This window comes from Pleurodeles waltl, chromosome 12 (assembly GCF_031143425.1).
Source record: "Pleurodeles waltl isolate 20211129_DDA chromosome 12, aPleWal1.hap1.20221129, whole genome shotgun sequence".
Lineage (NCBI taxonomy): Eukaryota > Metazoa > Chordata > Amphibia > Caudata > Salamandridae > Pleurodeles > Pleurodeles waltl.
The window spans coordinates 430,378,638-430,402,683 of NC_090451.1; the positions used below are offsets into that span (position 1 = coordinate 430,378,638).

At 46.6% G+C, this 24,046-nt stretch overlaps 1 protein-coding gene across 2 annotated transcripts in view; it reads left to right on the forward strand.

The window, feature by feature from the left end:
- The window catches only part of CENPN (centromere protein N), a 183,820-nt gene that overhangs the window by 153,928 nt on the left and 5,846 nt on the right, over positions 1 to 24,046 (forward strand). For both annotated transcript variants that reach the window (XM_069216905.1, XM_069216906.1), the window contains exon 11: positions 1,111 to 1,237. In XM_069216905.1, coding sequence (XP_069073006.1) covers positions 1,111 to 1,237 — 127 coding nt within the window. The remainder of the gene's footprint in view (positions 1 to 1,110; positions 1,238 to 24,046) is intronic.

Genomic DNA, 24,046 nt, shown 5'->3' on the forward strand with positions numbered 1-24,046 from the left:
TACATCTATCAAGAATCAATATATATTACACTAACCCACCTTTTGATTTGTTATTTTTTTTTCTCTAGAGATCTGTTTTGTAGTACTGAAATCCAGATAGGACAGGATTGGTCCCAGTCTACAATAGATTAAAATGTCAAAAGCTTGATAGAAAGGAATTACTGTGAGGAAAATTGAAAAATCTTAATCTTCACTATGTGAAAGCTTTTTTACTAACTGCTTCACATCTCTCTATTCATCATACTTTCTCATGTTTCTGCTGTCTTAATTTCAGACAGCCAGAGTGTTATCCCAAATGATGAGGCCTCTGTCATTTTTGATATTTTAAAATAACCTACAAGAGACCTAAACAATTTTGTATTTCTCTTACTCAAATCTTAAACGTATTGTAAAGGTCTTTTATGCCTTGCTTTCACCCATATTTTAATGTTCTATCCAATTGTCTTACACAAAGATCTATAATCTCATCTCTTAGTCAATGTATTGCGGGTAAACACAGAGGACCTGTTTATTCAGTTAGCAGGCTTATTTATTTAATTTTGCCTAAAATATAATAACAAAGAAGTATCACAGAAAGATATAGGTGCTCTGCCTCCCTGGGTGTGGAGCCTTTCTTATTGCTTTAGTTAGCAGGTAGGCAACAGAGGTGTTTAACAACTGTGCTGCCTTCTGACCTGTTGCTCCCCTCCTTTTATTGTCTGTGGTAGCACAGGGCCACTTAAGACAATCAGCCTTTTTTATTACTTTTTATTTTTGGCTGGATTTTTGCAAACATGCTGGTTTCACAATTGTTTTGAAAACAGCGATATCCGGGGTGGGGGGGGGGGGGTCTCTAGATGGCTTGGGCTTCGTCGTACAGCTTTGACTACTTATGTCTGTCCAATAAGGAGGTTACTAGGTTTATATGTAATAGTTTCATTGGTTTATTACTGTTAATCTTTAATTTGCCAACATTGTCACTTCCTTGGGTATCTCTACTTATAATTTTAGGATGATGCTTTCTTCAATATTGTCATTTGATCACAATGTACTCTTTACCATTATTAATGTGAGAAACACTGTATTGCATATTTATAAGTCTAGGTAATTATTTTCTTTTCTTTTTGTCAGCTTGAAACAATGTTCAGAGACACTAGTGGGCATGACAATTTATCTCATAAAGAGGATCCTTTTCGTTGTGTTGTCAAGTTTTCCAGTCCACATCTTCTAGAGTCTTTAAAATTATTGGCTCCATCTGGTGAGTTTCTGCGCCATTCAGATTTTGAAGTCGAGCCTACAAGGCCTTGCATGTCTGGTTCTGAAAGACATAGTGTGGGCTTACCAAGCAGATACATAGGCTTGGAGCCCACCCAGTGCTTGCTATTGGTTGGCTTTACTGTTACTCTCGTTCGTCTGCTTCTTATTCAAATACATGCTTGTCAATCTTGTGCTTATACCTCCCATGCAGCAAAGCTTCTTTACCATTTCTTTTAATTAGCTGTTGTCTATGCTTGCTTTTTTCTTTCTAGTTAAGCACCCCATGAGACTGCATGTGTTTTCAAGCTCACTCGTGGACTTCTATATTTCTGCACACAGTATTGCTTTCTGCCTCCCATGTTTCTCCCCATCACCCTCCGTGTTGTGCTTGATCATGTCCCCTGCCCCCTGTTGCTTTCTTGCCCATATGTTTTTGCCGTGCAGACTCCATGTTGCTCTCTCTCACCCATTGCTTCTCACCATCCCTGTACTTCGTATTGCTTTCAACCGCCAATCCTGTTTCATCCTCTCACCCATTGTTTTTCTCCACCTCTGCCCTCTGTGTTGCCCACTCCCATCTTCTGTTGCTCTTCCTATCCGCCCTTCAAAACATAGTTTCCCACATAATTTTTTTTTATGTGCTGATCCAACTCTGAATGACAGCTAAAAAGAACAAAATGTGGCTACACTATTTTGTAAGAACATGCGTAGTGCACTTGCCCACAAAATGACACAGCCGGCTGCATCATAAGCTTTTTTTCTTTTCTTATTTATCAATGTTGCACAGCATTGAAGCCTTGCGTCAGCAAATTGTCTTGACATTGTATTGTGCACGCATTGAGCAGATGTTGGTTACAGACCTGCCCAACGTCTCTGTGGTGTCTCTGCTCCAACATTTATTCATGTCCTGTGACAAATGCTTCCTGGTGCACCCCTACTCCATTTGGAAGCAGGAACTCAAGCTTTATGACTCTGACCTCAAGAAGCAGCGCCATTCCCAGTTCAGATAATGTGGCCTGTACTGGTCTAGGTTGCCATTCAGGTAAGTTGAGAGAGAAGTCCAAGAAGAAACACAGGATGAGCAAGCATATGTGGCTCTTCCTTGTGTCACTTCTACTCTCAGCAGGGGACTCAAAGATTGTATTCAAGGAACCACTTCTCAGTTTTTTTCTTCCTTCTCCAAACAGACGCCTGAACCTGGAACCAGTGTACTCAGAGCTCCATGGGCCCGCGTCAACCCGCAGCCTTCAAGGAGGCTGTGCTATAGATTTTTAAATTCGTTTGGACTCCTGTGGTATGTCAAACATCTACCAGTGAAACTCCCCTGGCACTTTCAGACCCTGGTCGAAGTCAGCGCATTCCGTTGGCAGGCTGTGCCTCTACTCCTCTGCTGCAGGCCTTGCTGGCTGCTAACCCATTGGCACCATTTAAGTCTCCAGCAGTGGCAGTTCCATTGTCTGCTGGACCCCAGATTCGGATCCATTTTCAACTAGAAATCGCTGTGCATCGAATAATGTTGTACATGTCGGATTTTGGTGATGGTGCATCTCCAGTATCTCTGACATGGATAGCAGTACTTCCAAAATATAAAGGCTACTTTCGGATCAAACTCTGATGCTGTGTAGGACTTTTAGCATATAAAACATGATGAGTAGGATAAGGTAGAAAATGTACTCTCCTGACTATACACCTGTATTAGTTTATACACAAAATGCCAGTGGATTAGATACTGGCCATGTATTTGCCTTTGGGACCTTTGACCAAGGAAAGATAATTTTTTGCAGTAGTGGTCTTTTAGGGGGAGGGGAGGGAAAAGGGGGGGCGGTTCTGGACCAATGGAAGCATTGGAGCTCCCATTTTCTTCTGAGAAAACTAAGGCTGGTCTCAGTGATAATGCATCATGTTGCTTCAGAGCTTGTATTGCCATTTAACAAGGCTTCAGTCAACCCAATCATGGTAGCTTGGTTAAAACCATTGTTTGCTTCAGCTGTAAATTGCCTTATTTCTAGGCACCCGAGACCAAATCCGAGAGACCCACTGTTCATAATGCATTTGCCTTACTCCTAACATCCTTGTGATGTAAGCCTCCATTTCTGAGGTCAGTCCTAACTCTTCCTTTCCACCTTCCACATAGGAAGCCAAAAAAGATTGATGAAAGAGCGTTTTTTTTTCTTTGGTCAGTTTGGTACTGCTGTTGTTGAATGTATCATTTGGGCATGGTGTGTGAGGTTTTCCCTGCATTGCCTGAGGATATGCTTAATGCTTAAGCACAAATGGTTGAATATAGACAGACTAAAGCTGAGCAGGTTCTTTGTTCCGGCCGGTCTAGGCAACACTTACTCCATACTTCAAGCTACGTGTCCCCTTGTCATCAGGTTTTCCTCCTGGATATGCTGGGTTTTCTGGAGACTCTGAATCATCAGTGCAGAATGGCTCCTTTCATGTTATGGAGAGAAGGCTGTTGCACCTTTTGGAATGCTTCATAGACAGCAGGCTGTCCCCCAGTCTTCCAATTCTGTCAGCAATACAGAATGTTAAAGGTGCCTAAGGGCCTCTCTTTTCCTCAGCAACAATGTTCTCAGCCCGCCCAGCAGCCTTACATGGGACCTCCAAATTATACAAGTTTATTATGCCCTTTGTTTGTTCCTCTTGTTAACACCCATATGTTGGCATATCACCAGTGTCCTTTCCAAGGAAGTGTTGTTTGCTTGCCAAGGGTTCAAACAAGATTGTACCCTAGTCAGAGAAAGGGAACAGGTTGCTGCTCGTCATACTTCCTGGTCTCCAAGAAGGACGGAGGCTAGAGACCTGTTCTACATCTTTGATTGCCAAACTCATTCCCCAGTAGGAAGAGTTCAAGGTGACCCTTGAACAAGTTCTGTTGGCCTGAGACCATTGGAATTAGAGGGTGTCTCTGGCCTTAAAGGACATGTCTTCTCATGTGCTTGTCCTGCAGGCTCACAGGACGTATCTTCCTTTTGTAGTGGGATCGGACCACTTCAATTCAGTCTTACATTTTGGACTTCTATCATCCCCTGGTACAAGGTCATGGCAGTGGTGCAGCCTATCTTCACAGTTCCAGGATCCACTAATTCATCTTAAACATTGTCACTTTGAAGGACATTCCACCTTCACAGCAAGACTGGAACATATAGGCCATGGGCCCGATGTTTCAAGCTACTGTAGCAGTTGTAATAGTTCTGAGATTGCTAGGCCTTCTCATCTTTTCAGTTCTGATGGGGCATCACGCTCTTAGCACATGGAACTCCATCCAAGTACACGTAAGGTCAAACCCCTCCCTCCAGATCTTCAAGAAGCAGCTGAAGGAACTCCTCCTCAACCAACATCTTAGCTAGCGAGTTACCCATCACCCTAAGATCCATCCCTCTCCACCCCACTCCTGCTTACACTCCAACTTGCATGCTTATGAGAAACTATACGTGCATATAATTGATGTGTTTGATAACATGTACTGTTGTAAAGTGCTCTGATACCCTCGGGTCATGCCAGCGCTATAGAACACTTTCTACATAAATAAATAAAATAAATGTAGGCCCTTGAATGAAAACTGCATCTACAGTCGACCCAGCATTGAGAGTTCCTTTGGGACTGAATCAGTGTGTCTGACAAGGCTGCTCAGAATCTTCGGTTGTAGGTGTCAAGTGGATGGGCAGTGGGCAGAGAGATTAGTGGTGACAACTGCATCCTTCCTTAGCTGGAAAGATGTCAAATCTGAGGAGTTTAGTCTCTAAAAGAGTAGCACCCTCATATAAATGTTCTGCAGCTGTGTGCCATTTTTCAAGATCTGAAGGCCTTTCTGCCTTCCATCAGAGGCTGGTTTATCCAGGTGTTAACAGACAACACCACCTTGAGCTATTGCAGCAGACAAGCCGAAGTGAGATCACATGCTCTGTGTTTAGAGGCGATAAGGCTGTGTCGCTGGCTAGCGCTTTACGGGAAGTTCCTGGTGGTCAATCATCAGTCTGATGCCTCAAAAGAGCGGATGTCCTCTTGCTGATCACAAGTAGTCCCTGCACCAGATATGGCATGAGTGCCTCTGGTAGATCTTTTTTTCAACATCTGAAAACACTCACTGTCCAACATTCCTGATGGATACATCTTCCTGCACATTTCTCATATTAACAGTATTCTTTCCAGGCTTCAAACTGGTCTGAAAAACCTTTTCCCCAGCAATGTCTCTTCTGCGTCACCAGGCCGTGCCACACAGCTCAAACCACAACTGTGGACAACACCTCAACGGAAGCGTATTTTGGTGCCAAACATGCATGCTGATGTTGGGTCCTCTTTTTTTCCATGATTCATAGAAATGGTCTAGGGCAGTTTCTTGGTGTCTTACTGACAAATTCCTCTGCTTTTGACAGCAACTAAGTCAAATATCTCTATAAAGGGTGTAAGGAAATGCCTCCTTGGTATGGTTACACCCTGACTTTTTGCCTTTGCTGATGCTAAGTTTTGATTTGAAAGTGTGCTGAGGCCTGTTAACCAGGCACCAGCACCAGTGTTCTTTCCCTAACCTGTACTTTTGTTTCCACAATTGGCACACCCTGGCATCCAGGTAAGTCCCTTGTAACTGGTACCCCTGGTACCAAGGGCCCTGATGCCAGGGAAGGTCTCTAAGGGCTTCAGCATGTCTTATGCCACCCTGGGGACCCCTCACTCAGCACAGACACACTGCTTGTCAGCTTGTATGTGCTGGTGGGGATAAAAAGACTAAGTCGACATGGCACTCCCCTCAGGGTGCCATGCCAACCTCACACTGCCTATGCAGTATAGATAAGTCACCCCTCTAGCAGGCCTTACAGCCCTAAGGCAGGGTGCTCTATACCATAGGTGAGGGCACCAGTGCATGAGCACTGTGCCCCTACAGTGTCTAAGCAAAACCTTAGACGTAAGTGCAGGGTAGCCATAAGAGTATATGGTCTGGGAGTCTGTCATGCACGAACACCACAGCACCATAATGGCTACACTGAAAACTGGGAAGTTTGGTATCAAACTTCTCAGCACAATAAATGCACACTGATGCCAGTGTACATTTTATTGTAACGTACACCCCCAGAGGGCACCTTAGAGGTGCCCCCTGAAACCTTAACCAACTACCCGTGTAGGCTGACTGGTTTTAGCAGCCTGCCACACTCCAGACATGTTGCTGGCCACATGGGGAGAGTGCCTTTGTCACTCTGTGGCTAGTAACAAAGCCTGTACTGGGTGGAGATGCTTGTCACCTCCCCCTGCAGGAACTGTAACACCTGGCGGTGAGCCTCAAAGGCTCTCCCCCTTTGTTACAGCACCCCAGGGCATTCCAGCTAGTGGAGTTGCCTGCCCCCTTCGGCCACAGCCCCACTTTTGGCGGCAAGGCCGCAGGAGATAATGAGAAAAACAAGGAGTTGTCACTGGCCAGTCAGGACAGCCCCTAAGGTGTCCTGAGCTGAGGTGACTCTGACTTTTAGAAATCCTCCATCTTGCAGATGGAGGATTCCCCCAATAGGGATAGGAATGTGATCCCCTCCCCTTGGGAGGAGGCACAAAGAGGGTGTACCCACCCTCAGGGCTAGTAGCCATTGGCTACTAACCCCCAGACCTAAACACGCCCTTAAATTTAGTATTTAAGGGCTCCCCAGAACCTAGGAACTCAGATTCCTGCAACCTAAGAAGAAGAGGACTGCTAAGCTGAAAAACCCTGCAGAGAAGACGGAGACACCAACTGCTTTGGCCCCAGCTCTACCAGCCTGTCTCCACTTTGACCTCTGCACCTGACCGGCCCTGAGCTGCTGGTGTGGTAACTTTGGTGTTGCCCTGAACCCCAAACGGTGGGCTACCTTGGACCCAAACTTGAACCCCGTAGGTGGTTTACTTACCTGCAAAAACTAACAAACACTTACCTCCCCCAGGAACTGTTGAAAATTGCACTGTCTAGTTTTAAAATAGCTATATGTGATTTATGTGAAAACTGTATATGCTATTTTGATTATTCAAAGTTCCTAAAGTACCTACCTGCAATACCTTTCATTTAAAGTATTACATGTAAATCTTGAACCTGTGGTTCTTAAAATAAACTAAGAAAATATATTTTTTTCTATACAAAAACCTACTGGCCTGGAATTGTCTTTGAGTGTGTGTTCCTCATTTGTTGCCTGTGTGTGTACAACAAATGCTTAACACTACTCCTTTGATAAGCTTACTGCTCGACCACACTACCACAAAATAGAGCATTAGTATTATCTCTTTTTGCCACTATCTTACCTCCAAGGGGAACCCTTGGACTCTGTGCATACTATTTCCTTACTTTGAAATAGTGCATACAGAGCCAACTTCCTACAAAGGGCCATGCGTTTTTAGCCTTGCGAACAGTGCTGCAAGAAGATGTCCCTTTCAGATCTCCACAATGACTGAATGTGCTGTTAGGGCTCAGTACACAACACTGTGGCCTTCCCCTTTTGCACCTTTATGCACTCGATGACCATCATGAAGAGGGAAGGCAAATTATGCTTGAGCAAGGTACTCCAAATCTAACTCCCACTCCCAAAGGTATGTCATCTTCCATGGAACTTTTTTCTGCCAGATCGTACCTCAAAAATCTGCACTGGAAGGAAAAGTCTTCTGCCAGACACTTCCTGTAAACTGCCTCCAAAACCCACTCGCTGCTTTTCTCCTCTTGACTCCAAAAAGATGATACTAGATTTGTCCAGTTTTTCAGTGGACCCCTTGCAAAAGGACATTTACTGATGCTGGATCTTTTCAGGATATCTCCATCATCTGAGCTACTCCAAAAGGGGGGGTAAGGGAGTTCTATGCTGCATCCTTATTGTGTCTGGCAGATCTGACCCAAACGCTTTCCGATGCTACCTCTCTAGGTGCTTTGGCCTCACCACCTATAGCAAAGTCAAAACTCACTAGGGTGTTGTCCCTCGTTTTCTTGAAACCTTTGGTGCAGATATCAAAGCTGATGGCAATGCCACCTACAGAGCAGAGTGGCACCAGCAGATAAGTTGAGAGGGAAAAGTATCATCTGTGTGGCAAAGGAGAAAGGCAAGGCTAATTTTAATGGTGAACCTTTTTGTGAGCAAGGGATTTTTGGTTGAAAGGCAGATATCTGCCTTTGTAGCATAAGGATTATGGCGGTGGGGATAAACTCTTCCCACCTTGTAATTTTGATAGCAGGATTTACTTGCTCTTGCAAAATGTCAGTGGCCTGGATATATCAACAAAGGACATGGAAGGAGGCAGAGGTGATGATACTGACTTCAACTCAAATGGAAGACTTGCAATCCTCCACAGCTGCTGCGGCACCCTGGCGTCTATCTGAAGGGACTTCCTAGACCCTTTAATGGCTTTATCGTAGAAAACTCTTTTTGAGCAGATCACCAGAAGCCATAGGCCTGCCACGCTTTTAGTCTTCCCACCCAGGAATATGGGGGCTCAACTCATTGTCTTAAGAAAAACCCCAGTGCCTTTCCTGTGGCTCCTCAAAGAGGAAATCGAAGAAACTTGACTCCTTGGGTGGTTGCAAGGCTTTTCCTTCCATCGGTTTGGTTCTCCACTTTCAAGGCCTGTACAACCAGGGATTATGGGACCGGGAATATTTCGTATTATTAGCAAGACAGATCTAATGATAAAGTCATTCTCTGATCTGAAGTGATGCCAAAATGCATCAGAACTGATTCACAAGTGTAGCTTGGTTCATGGGTACACAGCTGTCATGCTGCATGAGCATGCTCGGATGCATTGCTCAGAGAGAAGGTGGACTCCTCCTTTGAACGTTTTCAGGAACAGGCTACTGCTTGCATCCAGGGTTTAGCCTCCCCATCATCCTCTGCAGAACCTAGTGCCTCTAAAACATCTGACTCCTTCCTCTCATGGTCTCATCTTCCGCTTGGAAAAGAGGGTACCATTTATTTAATGCAGCAAGTCAACCATGACGGATGGTTGCCCCAGCGGATTTGCTGGGGCTATGTTTATACCTTCCTATTCTTCCATGACCCCCAGCCCCCTTTCCTCAAGGAGATGGTGAAAGGCCTTGCTGGACAAAGGGGGCATAGAAGTTGTGCCTGTGGATGAGAGAGAGACTGGATTTTACCCACTATACTCCAAGGTCTCCCAAGAATGACTCAGGCCGTAGGCCTATCCTAGACCTTCCCCTTTCAAGCTGTTCACCTGGCAGGAAAAGTTCATGATGCTAATCTGTAACCAGGTCCTGGTGACCTTGAACTCTGTAGATTGGTTAGTGTCCCTGGACCTCCAAGGCACCTGCATTCATCTTCCAGTGTTTTCCGCTCACAAGTGATACTTGAGATTCACTGTGTCCTAGACTTTTTAGTTCGGAGTTCTCTAGTTCAAACAGGCAATAACCACGCACGTCTTTAAAAAGGTGCTGGTGGTTTATGCGCATCGCGCCAGAGGTCGTGAGTCCGTATACTCCTGTATTTGGACGACTGGCTGTAGAAAACAGCATCTCAGATATTGGTCCACAAATATCTCCAGTGGACGGTAGCTCATCTTCAAGGCCTGGACTCTACCATTACTCTACCATCACTCTACCATCAGCATCCAGAAGTCTCAACTGCCTCCCACACAGGCTGACTTTTATTGAGGCATTGTTCAATGATCACCTTTTTTTTCTCCTCAGGGGTTTCTGGGTATTCAGGCCATTATTACAATGTTTTTGACTCTAGCTCTTATCCTGGTCTTGGTAAACCTCATGGCCTTGTGCATCCTCTTGGTGCCTCACACCATGTGTAGATGAGAGCCCTTCAGTGGTGTCTGAAGAGACAGTGGCTGCAACCTCAAGTAGTCTCTTGGTGCAGGTGCAGATCTTTAAGTACGTGCATCAGGATCTATAAAGGCGTCCAGCCTTCTGAGGGGTCTCCCATTCAGCCCTTCACAGATTGGGGTCACCTTGGTCACTGCTCCCTCTTCCCTGGACTGGGGCTTTGGTTTGCCTGAAATGATAGCATGCAACTTTGTCTGTCCGAGTAGCACCGTGCATAACTATGCTTATGCTGCAGGTGCTCAGCTTTGCCCTGAAGTCCTTTCTTCCTTCTGTCTCCATAGGCAATGTATAGATTCAGCCAAACAACACTACTATTGTCCATTATATCAGTAGCTAGGCAGTGTCAGGATGTGGACCCTATGTTGGGAGGCAATTCTTCTGTAGACATGGGTGTAGTAGTGAAGGTTTTTTTCAGTAGCAGCTCATCTCACAGGCTCCCACTGTGTGAATGCAGATGCAATTCTTTCTTAGTGAAGGGCCACGATTTAGGGATGCAACCATAGATGATAGAAGCAATCTTCTATATTTTGGATTTTCCCTTCATGGTCCTTTTCACCACAGCCTGCATTAGAAAATGTTCTCAATTTTGTGCCATACAATGCCCATCGAATGGTGCCCTGGCAATGCTTTTTGGTTGACCTGATCTCACAACCTATTGTGTTTCAGCTTCTGCCCAAAGTTCGGCAGAAGTTCAGGATTCTGGTCAGCAGATTCTGATAACTCCAGATTGGTTAAGAGATCTGGTATGCTGATCAAATGACAGCATTTGGCCATTTCTTCCCCCTTCCACAGAGAGTGGACCTGCTCTCTCAACAGGTTGGTGATGTCCTCCATTCCAGTCCCTAGATACTGTGGCAGCAAACAAGTTTGTAGATTACTGCAAGTCGAAAGGCATTAATCAGTTTACATTTTGTCAGTCTGATGTCTTCAAGAGCTAAAAAGTTCAGTGCGGTGACTAAACCCACTACTTTGTGTTGTTTCATACTCTGTATCATTATCTGCTTTGCCCCGGGCAAGAAAGATTATCTGTAGGACTTGATGTTCCTTACAGCAGGTATATGGAGTCCATGTTGGAGGCATCTTCCGGCAGCTAGGTGGTCGTCCTTGCTATACATTTACTATATGTTTGCTAAGCATTACTGCCTACCGTCTTGTGCATGCAGTGTCTAGTACTTTGCTGGAAATGTGTTGCCTTGTTCCCTTGATTAACCTGCACTTCTTGGTATTGTTTTCTGCTCCTTGATAAGTTGAGGAAACTGTAGCCATCAGATGAAAAAGCTTCTTACCTTCGGTAGCGATATTTCTGGTAGATACATATTTGTCCCACATATTCCTTACAGCCTACTTCCTCCCTGGTGAGGTAGTTCCATGATTAGTAAGAGCCCCTGAGTATACCAGTATGCTATGTTCTGTATTTGTTTCTGTCATGGCTACCTTGGTTCCTCCCTGAATCCCTCGTGAGGGTGCAGAAAAAGAGATCCAAGGAACTGATACCATAGCTCTAGGTGACTCCTCGTATACTTACTCAGGTGACATTGCATCTGGAGACTGAATCGCTTCGAAAAAACAAAAAGAGGGGCAGAAAAGTGGGATATTCGGAGTGAAAACTCCTGGTCCCGTGTGTAAGTATCCCAATAGACAGTCAATCAAAAAAGGTTACACATGGTTCCATATTTTACTGTGGGTTTCAATCAAGTGAAGAGCTCGGTCCCCAGGTAGGAACCGAAGCTTCTCGAAGCAAGAACCCTCACTCACCATCCGGTGACATGCTTCATCATAGGGCCCGCTCCTCGTCAGGCCGGCACTGCAATGCCTGACGGGCCCCGCGAGGGGGCTCTTTGCCGGAGTTCTTTTGAGAATCAAAAATAGCCGGTCAAGAATAATGAAGTGAAGGATTGGTATATGAAAAAACGGTTAAAAATGCCTAGAGGTAACAACTAATAATATTTAATGCTCGTATCCATACCTCTGACAAAATTAAAAACCAAGAAAACGGGGAGTCAGTGGAATGATGACCACAAACCCCATTGAAATATAGGTAGGTATAATGATGTCTCTTAAAGAGAATTATAACAACTAAGAGACAGAGCACACAGGATCCCCTGTGTCACTCTACACAATTGGTCAACATGTTTCTCGCTTGTAACAGAAGAATTACCTTATGCGATTCATCAGGACCTAGTAACAAACCTAATCCTTTAAATCGTGGAAACTTCCACAAATATATAAATCATAGACCCTCTAAAAATAGGGGTAGGGCCGCATCGGGGGGTCCAGACCAAAAAGTCAACTCTGATTTCGGTAGTTGACGGTCACTGCCAGTCAACCTATGCTGGAACGAGTATCGTCAGGCATTGCAGTGCCGGCCTGACGAGGAGCGGGCCCTATGATGAAGCATGTCACCAGACTGAATCGCTTCACCTGTCGGCGCTGGAGAGTCAATGCTGACAAAAAACAATCCATACCAGTTGGAGCCTACAAGGTGTACTCGGGTAGGTTTAGGTGTGGAATTTGCAGAAATTTAATGTAAGTACCTGAAGTAAGGTAAGAAAGGTAAATAACTTTTCTTTGCACTCTACCTCAGCCCCTGATCCCACAGGTGTTAAACTCGGGCAAGACTGAGGGCAGCTCATTCTAATAGTCCCGAACTGGGATCAGAGGGTCTGGTCTTCTGCATGCCTGAGCATCTGCTCTCCAGCTGTGACTTCCTGTTCAGGAGGATCTGATGTACACGCATCGGGCAGAGTGTTACATCCAAGCTTCCACGTCCTACACGGAGATAGAGTGTAACCAACTGATAGGTTGCCACCTTCACAAGTAGTGATTGTTACTCTGACTGACTGCCGACCCTCCATCCAATTAATATAGTCAAGCAGTTGGGCAAACTTCTTTTCATGCTGTCTTTAGCTCAGCAAGGCTTTAATGTGTGGGCACTGTTAAATCTCATCTGCCCTTTCGACCTTTCTTCCTTTGGTTGATCAGCCCTATTCAATCAAATCACCAGTTGTGATGCAGTTCCTAAAATGGCTGTCAGATTGGTTTTCCCCCGCTCCATTTATTATGCTGCAGTGGTTCCTTAATTTGGCCTTAACCATTCTGATGTGTGCTCCCTTCACACGTCTCTACAGCTGTAGGTTGGGGCTCTTGACCCACTGCAGGCCTTGTCAGATGAGCCTCCGTTTACTACCTACTTCAATAAGTGGTGTCACCTTTCCACCAGTCTCTCGTACTTCCTGAGTTCTTTTCTCCACCACATCCTTTAAAGAGGAGGACCCAAGGTGTGCCCTTAGCTTCTACATTGATGGATGTAAGAAGTGCTCTGTTGATGATGAACTGTTTGTTGGGTTTGCTGTTGCGAAGACCGGAAACGTGAATGAGAAGCAGGACTTAATACATTGGATTGGCCTCTGCAGCAAAATGTTGGCAAAGGGTACACTGGAGGATCTGCCTCCACTTCGACTTTAACTTCCTCCGATCTCCTGTCCCAGGAGTAATGCAGGGTGCTGCACCAGAACCTTCAGTTAACATATTCATGCCTAGAGATCAAAAGCAATCAATTGAGACATTCCGATCTACTGTTTGAGGTGGTAGGTATAATTTTAGCTGCTTGCTACCATCCTAGCAAATCTATTCAGGCCACTAGTTCAAGGATTGTGGCTTTTTCAATCGGGGATTGCTACTACTAAAGTCCTTGCTTCCTTTGTTCTTATTTTGAACACCTACCAGCCAGCCATGTGCCTGTGGTTGATCCCTTACTCCAAGGCCTGTAGAGACTGCAATTATGGACCCGAAGGCCATTAGGGAATGCAAGGCGAAACACTGTCACCTAGCATAAGAATCATCTCTGATGGGACAGTTCCAAGTCCAAACTTCACTCTAGGTCCTGGAGCCATTGAAGCTGCTCCAGATGTCAGTCTTCATCACTCGCCAAGTCCCCAGGTAAGGGTTAAAAACTCAAGTCGAAGTGGAAATCTGCTCCCTCACTCTACTCGAATTTGCCTGAACTGTTGTGGGGGCAGCACCTCACTTCTTGATCTTGCTGACTTATGAGACGTTTCTGCCGCTGGTTTTGAATCTGTGTGCCAGCACTATAACCCACATCTAGCACGCAGATGCCGCCTGAAGAAGCGGCCCCAGTTGTCCTTTCTGAGGCTGGCCTCACTTCAACCGAAATCGTGCCCTAATCCACCCGAGGCGCTGCTTGTTCTGCTTGACATAGACGAGACAACATTCTCTTCACTCCCTCTTTGGGAATAGCAAATAATGATTAGGATCTGGGTGATGAGTTCGCTCAGCCCTACAAGATGACATTTGGTACGAGGGCTTACTTGATAACTTTCCGGAGTCAGGTTTGTTTTCTCCATCTGGTCCAGTCACAGAGGAATACTATGCCGTGATAATGTGTAGTGTGGCAGAAGTACTTGACATCAGCTTCTTAACTAATGCCTTGACAGAAGTCCTCCCATCAGGTTATATTTTTTTCTGAGCTTTTTTCCGTTAACAAGGCACTGAGAGCGACCTTCTTGGTTGATCGGGCCAAATCTGTCCCTAAAGGCACATCCCCCGGTCAGTAGACAACTTGCCAGGTGCCATCCCCCTGCTCCTGGTGACCTGGCTTTTCTTTCACGACATCCCTGTCCAGAAAGCCTAGTGGTGCAGGCTTCCATCAACCGTTCCCATCCTAACACATTTATAAACACTTCCCCCTGCTAGTGAAATCATTTGGCAAGCCAGTCTGTTAATGCCACTTGCTTGTTGGGACATTACTCACACACCCTTTGGAATTCGATAGCACAAAATCCTCCCTGAAAACCTTCACTCTGCCTTTTCTCACGTGATCCAAGATGGCTGTGATGCTGCCAAGTTAACAATTCATTGTAGCTTAGACACCCCAGATTCCATTGGGCAGGCCCTAGGCACCAGCTTTCACTCATCGTCCTTTCGTGGATGCGTTCGACTTGGCGCTCTGGCTTCATCCACTTCATCTTGATGGACATGCCCTTTTTTGAAACACGCCTTTTCCAGGAGAAAGTGGATTCCGCTCTCGAGCGCTAAGGACATCAGGGCTGCTACTTGGTCTCTGGGTCTTTTATGGCCCGCCTTGCCATCAGCAACGGTTTCACTGTTTCTTATGCAGATTTGTTTGACGCTTCCCTTACCGCCAACCCATCGAGCCACCACAGGGAAAACAGCTGTTTTATGGTAGAGGCCATGGTGCCCACTGCCCTGTGGCCAAGCTCCGTACACCCACTGGCCCCCTGCCAAACCTCTTTTTCGTGCCCTTGCAGGGACACAGCCATCCAGTGGGAGGTAGAATCCACCGATTCTTACAAGGATGGCAGGTGATCACATCAGAAAAGTGTGTCCTACAGATTGTAAGCAATGGATATGCCTTGCTGTTTCTCCCTTTGCCTGTCCACTCTGTGACTGACGTAGGGCCATCGCTCCACTTTGCGTCCGGAAGTACAAGCCCTTCTAGCCAAAGAGGCTGCCGATTGTACTGGTGTCAGAAGAAGGGTGTAGTTGTTATTCCCAATACTTTCTGGTGCCCAAAAAGAATGGAGGTCTTTGGTCTGTTCTAGAATTGTGCCCTCCTAACACCTCCCTCAGGGATAAGAAATTCAAAATGCTCACACTGGCCCAGGTCTTGTCTGCCCTAGACACTGGAGACTGGATTGTGGTGTTGGACCTGCATGACTACTATTTCCATGTTCCCGTCCTGCCTTCCCATCTGCTCTACTTGCAGTTCGTGTTGGGAGAGGAGCATTTTCAGTTTGCTGTGCTCCCCTTTGGTCTCACCATCAGTTCTTGAGTGTTCATGACAGTGATGGCGGTGGTGGCAGCACACCATCATAGGTCAGGGGTGCCATGAAGGCAATCGCAACCCCAGGCAATCGTCAAGGACCTCCAGACTTTAGGGAACCTCCTGTCAACTTTGTAGTTCATTGTCAACATGTCTAGTCACACCTGACGCCTTCTCAGATGCTCCCCTTAATCGAAGCCATTCTGAAAACAGTTTAGTTTTGTTTCTTTCCCCTGGGAAAGAAGGTCCAGGACATTCAGGCAATAGTTTCCATCTTTCAGCCTCAGTCTGGGATTTCATTGAAGTATACTTTGAGGCTCTGGGGACTGATGGCCTCTTATGGGCTCAGGTGACATATGCAGGCTCAACGTTGGGATCTGAAGTCCCAGTGGGCCCAACATAGAGGTGACCTCTCCGACCACATTCAGATTTCAGAGGATACCACCAAAGATCTCCAATGGTGTTTACGGGACCATAACTGATAGAAACTTCTAGTTGCAGATTACTTACATTTGAGTTTTCCCCAGGTGTCATACTGGATCCGGAGATTTTTCTTCGAGCAGTACTCCTGTGCGCCATTGGGTGGCGTCGGTTGACTCTGCTGGTGCTGTGGTCTCCATGATGACGTTGTGGTCATATATAGGCGCCACCCCGGGGCACTGATGTCAGTTCTTTTCTTTCCGTGCCAGCCTATGCAGAGATCCGAGAGAAGAGCTACCCCTAGTCATTTTTTGACTAACTGCTACACTTCTTGAATACTTTTTGACAAGTTTTGGATGTGTCAAGGGATATCCCAGAGGACTGGTTTTAAACCCTGCGACTCCTGTCACTGAATGATGTCGGTGACATATATGCATCTCGCCTGCCTTTGGTGTCTGTAGCACGATCACAACCTGAAGTCGTGCTCCAAGCATCGGGCCCTGAACCCGAGGGGTTTGAGGGAGGGGTCCCTAAAGCTCATGGTGGACCGAGGCTCAACTACGCATCACTCCTGGCATCTTTCGAGAGGAAGGTCACAAGACCGCACAGTCTCATCACCAATCCTCCTCATCCCATTCCAAGTCCTCGGGACGATTGGGTCACAAGAAGAAGTCGAAGAAGGCCAAAGGTTCTTCTACTTCACCCCATTGCGTTGACGATCTGGACCTCCACCTTTGGAGCCTGGGTCTGGGTCGGCTCTGGAACTCCCCGACTTTCTGGAAGCCGGTGCCAACCCTGCCCAGTTGAAAGAGTTCTATGAGGCCATGTGCCTCATCCTTGGGCAGACTGATCCCTCCTCAGTGCCTTCGGGCCCCAGAGAGTCAGTAAGGGCCCCCTTGGGTTTCATGCCGACGGCTTTGGCCATGGCTCCGGGGGGCAACTCCAGATCCGCTCTTGGATATGTACCAACACCGGTTGTGCCAACACAATGTTCCCCACCGTCAGGACAGACGTTGATGCTCCCAACATCGATTGGGCCCGCAATCAGTGTCAATCCTATACTTATCCCAGACAAGCAGGAGCCGGACTGACGTCACTTGACGACGGTTCCACTTTCCATGGGCTCTCCTGGGCCGAGGGCGGATCCTGATCCTTCTTTCCATTGGTATGGACATGGGGATAGTGTAGAGGGGTCGCTGTACCCTTTAGGATACCAGCTTGACCCTGACATGGACTGGGTTGAGGATTTGGGCGACGCTATTGGAATAGATACCTCTCCTGACGCTGGCATGCTTTCTCGCCCTACCGTGGCTACGAAGGAGGGCGCTTCATACTCCATGGTGGTTAGAAGGGCTGCTGAGAATTTGGACCTCGAGCTTCCATCTTTGGAGGTCAGGACTAACTATCTGACTGAGGTGCTTCAGCCTGGGGCTACCAGTTCGGAATCCCTCCTACACTTTAATGAAGCCCTTACGAACGTCCTACTGGGTACCTGATCCAAACCCAGGACAGGGGGCTCCTGTGAATAGGATAGTTGCCTGCCCCCATCGGCCTGCACCCTACGCCTGACAGCCTTGTGTTCCAAGGTTCCTCTACTTCTGGCGCATTCCCTTCCTCTCCCCCGGATAGGTGATCAAAAAGACTGGATAACTTTGGGAAGAAGATGTTTTCTTCCACCAGCATAGCGCTGCAGTCTGTGAACACTGCATGTCTTTTGGACTGATACTCCCATACTCACTGGGATATGGTCACTTAGATGCGGGTCCCGGAGGAGACCAAGGCAGTTCTCTCCCAAGCTGTTACTGACGGGAGAGATACAGCAAAGTTCATGACTCATTGTGGACTTGATATGACTGACTCACTAGGGAGATCAGTTGCATCGAAAGTGGCCTTGAGGCGCCACGCCTGGTTGAGGACATTTTGCCTTTCAGGGGTGTCCGGCAATCTCTAATGGACATTGCCTCTGATGGCACCCGCCTCTTCGGAGACAAAGCAGACTCAGCACTTGAGCGCTTTAAGGATTCCTGGGCTACGGCTTGGTCCCTTAACCTCATAGCTGCTCCTCGTCCCACACAGTCTGCTTTTTGCCCCTTTCGTGGCTACGGAAGGGGCATCCAGCTGCGTTCATTTCTACCCAGCCACTGACCCGTGCATGTTTCACAGCCCCTGCGCTTGCGATATCCCACGTGTTCGTGGATCAAGGGGCCAGCGGTGCACCTAGTCCACCCTGCCCCCTCCACTGCCTCCAAGCCTTCCTAGTCCGAGGGAAGATCCTGGACCAGTTTGCGGCAGGATCCACCATCACCTGCCCCACCGGAAATCCATCCCCATGGACTGGTGGGTGTTGCAAATTGTCCAAAGGGGCTACTCCCTTTCCTTCGAGACTTCCCCTCCAGCCGTGCCACCATCATACAATCATCTGTTGGAGAATCTTTTGGGACTTCTCTGCGAGTAAGTCGAGGCTCTCTTGGCCAAGGGAACCACAGATAGGTTCCCAGTGGCAGACGTATGTTGTGGTTGTTATTCCCCATACTTTCTGGTGCCCAAAAAGGACAAGGGCCTTTACCCTATCTTAGATCTCTGGTCCCTCAATCTCTTCCTCAAGAAGAAGTTCAAAATGCTAACTGTAGCTCAGGTCCTGTCTGCCCTGGAGACTGGATGGTAGCGTTGGACTTGCCAGATGCCTATTTCCACATTCCTGTCCTGCTGGCCTTACCAGCACCCTTTGGGTGCTCACGAACGTGATGGTAGTGTTACAGCTCATCTGCGCAGGTTAGGGGGGGTTCAGTCTTCTCCTACCTCGACGAGTGGCTGTTGAATGCGAACTCGCCCCAGACTGTCATCTCCCACCTCCAGACTATGGTGAACCTCCTGCATTCACTGGGGTTTACTGTAAACGTGCAGAAGTCACACCTGACTCCTTCTTAGATGCTCCATTTCATCAGAGCTGTTCTGGACACAGTGCAGTTTCAGGCTTATCCTCCCGAAAAGCGAGTCCAGGATATTGGGGCTATGATTCCGATGTTTCAGCCTCTATCCTGGATTTTGGTGAGAATGACTCTGAGGCTGCTGGGCATCATGGCCTCCTGCATCCTGCTGGCCCAACATGCCAGATGGCTTATGCAGGCTCTGAAGTGGGACCTGAAGTTCCAGTGGGTGCAGCATCAGGGGTACCTCTCTGACATGGTCCAGATCTCAGAGGGGGCTGCACTAGATCTGCAGTGATGGCTATCGAATCCAGATTGGGTCAGCAGCAGATCTCTGTCCTTTCCCCAACCATCTCACAGTAGTGACAAATGCATCACTCCTGGGATTGGGCGGCCACATGGGAGCGGTGGAGATCAGAGGCCTCTGGTCACTGGCAGAGTCCGGGCTCCATATCAACCTTTTGGAGCAACGGACAATCTAACTTGCATTGAAAACATTCCTTCCTTCTCTCAAAGTGAAAGTAGTGCAGGTTTTCACCGACAACACCACCGTCATGTGGTACTGCAACAGGCAGGGCGGAGTGGGGTCGTGGACCCTCTGTCAAGAGGCTCTTCGCCTCTGGACATGGCTGGAACACCAGGGCATTTCCCTTGTGGTTCAACATTTGGCAGGCTCTCTGAACGCCAGAGCGGACAAACTCAGCCATCGATGCATAGGCGATCATGAATGGCTTTTCCATCCGGAGGTGGTGCAAAGTCTTTCAGCAGTGGGAGAGCCTTGGTTAGATCTGTTCGTTTGCGCACAGAACATGCAATGTCAGCTGTTTTGCACATTGGAGTTTCCAAGGTGGCACTCGTTTGGTGGCGCTTTTCGCCAAGAGTGGAGCTCATGCCTCCTTCACGCCTTCCTGCCAATACTACTTCTGTCCAGAGTTCTGAAGATGATCAGACACAACCGGGCAAAAATAATCCTGGTGGCTCCAGACTGGGCACGAAGAGTCTGGTATCCCGAGCTACTGAGCATGGCCATCAATCCACTGATCATCCTCCCCCTTTGGGAGGATCTTCTGTTGCAGCAGCAGGGGACTATCTTTCACCTGAACCTGTCAAGTCTCCACCTCCTTGTGTGGAGATTGAGTGGCGGCAGTTGACAGCTTCCGCCCGAAGTCTGTGATGTTATCTTGACAGCGAGGCATCCCTCCACCAAAATGGTATACTCTTGTCATTGGAACCAATTTGTGGAATGGTGTATCAAAAAATCTGTTGATCCCCTTTATGCACCTCTCTCGGAGGTTTGCCTCTTCATTCTCTTTTGCCCAGCAGGGCTCTGATCTGGGCACCCATAAGGGGTATTTTGTCTGCCATCTATGCCTTTTTAAGACTGCCAGAGCAACCTTCTGTATTCAAATCTCCCATTGTTGGGAGGTTTCTTGAAGGACTCACCCACAGGATCCCTCCTATCCCGTTCATAATGCCCCAGTGGGATTTGAACTTGGTCCTCACATATCATGTGTGCTCCTTTCGAGCCGCTCCATAACTGTCCCCTGCGGCTCTTGACTGTTAAAACTGCATTCTTGATTGCCATCACCTGTGCTCGCAAATTGAGTGAGCTTCAGGCTGTCTTTTCAAAGCCACCATTTCTAGCTGTCCAACCGGACAAAGTGGTGCTTTGTACTAGGTCTTCCTTTCTTCCCAAAGTGGTGACACCTTTTCATATAGTCGAATAAATCACCTTGCCTACTTTTTACGCATCCCCACATCCCTCTCAAATCTCCGGATCCAGTCTGACGCCTTGGGAAAATTCTAAGGTAAGAAACTAGCAACTAGAATATGTCTCTACCAGATATATTGTTACTGAAGGTAATTGACATTTGGGTCAGTGTTTGACCCCTCCCCCGCCCAGATGTGACAGTGGTGACTGATGCACTGCTTCTGGATTGAAACGTCCACCTGTGAAAGGTGGAGATCACAGGTCTCTGGTCTAAGGTGGAGTCCCAGCTCCATACCAGCCTTCTGGAGCTGAGACCCATCCAGTTTGCGTTGAAAGCCTTCCTTCTGCCCATCATATGGAGGCTGGTCCTGTAGCTCACAGACAACACCTCCATGTGGTACTACAAAAAATAGGGTGGAATGGACTAAAGGCCTAGTGCCAGGATGCCTTCCTCCCCTGGAAATGTCTGGACCATCGAGAAATTTTCCTAGTTGATTATGTCCTCATTGTTGATTCCCCTATTGTGTGAAATAAATACAAGAATAATATCTTCATTGATGACACCTTCCTAATTGGCACTCTTGTTGTCGATACCAGCCTGACCCTAGTCCACCACAGAGGTGATCTCATCAATGACAGTTCTGTCAACATGCCTCTCATGAAAGGCCTTTGTAATGTTTTTTGCCCTGTTAGGCTTGTGTTGTATGTGATAAAACTCAAGGAAACTATACCCTTTAAATTACCTGCAAAACCTCTGCTGCAGATTTTGTAAAAGAGGCAAAAGAGGACCAAGCAGGGGATTCATGTTCAGAGCTGTCTGGCTTTAGCCAGCTAGATATTCATGTTCTGTCTGAAGATGAAGACCCTTTCAGCGTACATGCATGCTTGTCTTGTGTAGTTTTCTCACTTTCCTGTATCCAGCGATGGTACTGATACCAGCAGTCATTGGATCTTTCATGATGTTATTGAAGACTGTATCTCTGCCTATGTGTAGGGTCCCATAATATTTTGAAATAAATACTGATTCCTTTTTTTGTTACACATTTATCTTCATGCTCATATTCTTTAGGCACTTCATTTAGGATTTTTGTAAAGCTATATATTTCTCCTTTGTCATTGTACGTGGCCTTTCAGTCATTGTATGTGGCTTTTCAGCCCATTTTATGGGTCCTTTCAGTAATTGTACCTGTCCTTTCAGTCATGGTACAGCGCTCTGGATTGAACAAAAGGTTTGTGAGAGTCTTCAGGCACTGGGAAATTGGAGTTCACTGGGATGCGATGAATGACCCTATCTATTAATTGTGACTGCTGTTATGCGATGACAACAGATTGTTAATTTAAAGGCAGCTTGAATATCCCAGTCTTCAGTCAGATTCTGAATAGCAGGGGTTTGGTTCAGGCCTGAGATATGGCTTCAGGTCATTCCGTAGCCTGAGGCACTGGACTCTCGGAAATCTTCCTCCTGGTTTCAGATGCTTTAAAGTCCTTTGGTTGATAATATCTGCATGTGATGAGCATGACCTTGCATATCACAGACGTTTGCCCAGATAGGCTTTATACACTGTACAGAGGACCTTAACTTTCATCTCCCCATCGAACAATTGTCAGTGGAATCCCTTTACAACTAACTTTAAGCATGTGCTTTCAAAGATTGACAACATTTTCTAACCACCTAGTTTTTCAGATTCTGCAGTGTCATCGAGTCTTACCATTCTCTGCCCGCTGTTTGATTTGAAGCAGTGGAAGGATATTTCAGAGTAAGAGCTGATGGTTGATACCATACACCAGAGCTCAAAGACAGCAACACCCTCTACATTTTGGTCTTATTTCCCCAGGCTGCCAGCTGCACCTCTTTTTGTCTCATCATGATGCCCTGTTTGTCTGCCACTGTGCAGTGTGGCACTATAGGGACTTTGGTTGGGTGTGTGGAAGGCTTGGGATAGGTGTTTGCTTGTTGTGGTAAAACAGGTACACTAGACCTCTTATTCCTTTCAACTCCGCGTGCGCGTAAGTTGATTGAAGTGAAACATCTCTCGCACTTGTTCAACCGTTTTTGGTACAGACGAATCTTCTGCCTACTTGTGGTGAGTATCCTCAGTCAGAGTTGCAGACTCCACCCCCTTATCCCAACTGAATCCCTATATGAATTTGTGCTAAGGCTCTGGAGGGTAAAGAACACTAGCAACCCTAACAGCCCCTTAGACTCCCCTGGGTACATAGTGCAGAAGACAGTTAGCTCAAAAGGTTTCTCTGACAAGCTGTGTGAATACAGTGGTCTCTGTCGGTGTGGACTGCAGTAGGCCTCACATGAGTGAATTTGCCCATCTAAGTGCTCTGCAAAATATGATGCCAGGACTGGCCCATTGAGACCCAAGTGACATGGAGTGTTTGATAAACAGACTATAGCTCTCTTGCTGATTTTAAGAGCATCCAATTCCGCTGAACACCTCCACTTTGGGAGGCTCTTGTGTTGCAGTCCAAGATAAGGCTTTATACATGTGGGCGAGTAGATTTTTCGTGGCCTGTTATGACTGGAATGATATTGGTATATCCATCAGAACTGCACCAAACCTGCTCCAATCTAGGGGACAGAAAAAATCCACCTCTTTAAAGAAATCATCATCATATGCAGTAACATTTCACTAACCAACCTTCCCCTATCAAACATTTACTGTGACTTTGCCTTTGATCCTGCACAGGGCTTTGCTGACTTTCAAGATCTATGTATACTTACATAGAAGGTCAGCAGGAAGAGCAATTTCCATATGGACATATTTGCAAGTGGGTATTCTTCAGTGTTTTTGCATTCATCAATAATTGGCCAGCAAATAAATACCTATTTTGCCATACAAACAAAATGAAAAGCAGTTTTACAAAAATGTTGATTTTTTTTTTTTTCATTTTTCGAGGGCCATGTCATTCAGTGTGTAACATGTACTAAGGAAATTTCGGGTTGTAAACAAAGGTAGAGACTATGAAGTTGTCAGGAATGGGAAATATATGTTAGATACATTCTTTGTTCGGTTAAAACACATAACCATTAAAGATGCGTTAAACATATAAAATCACATAAAAGCATACAAATCTGTACGTGCTAGTCTTTCAAACAAAATATGCTTTGCACAGCAGTTAAAATATCAGTGCGTTGTGAAACACTGTTA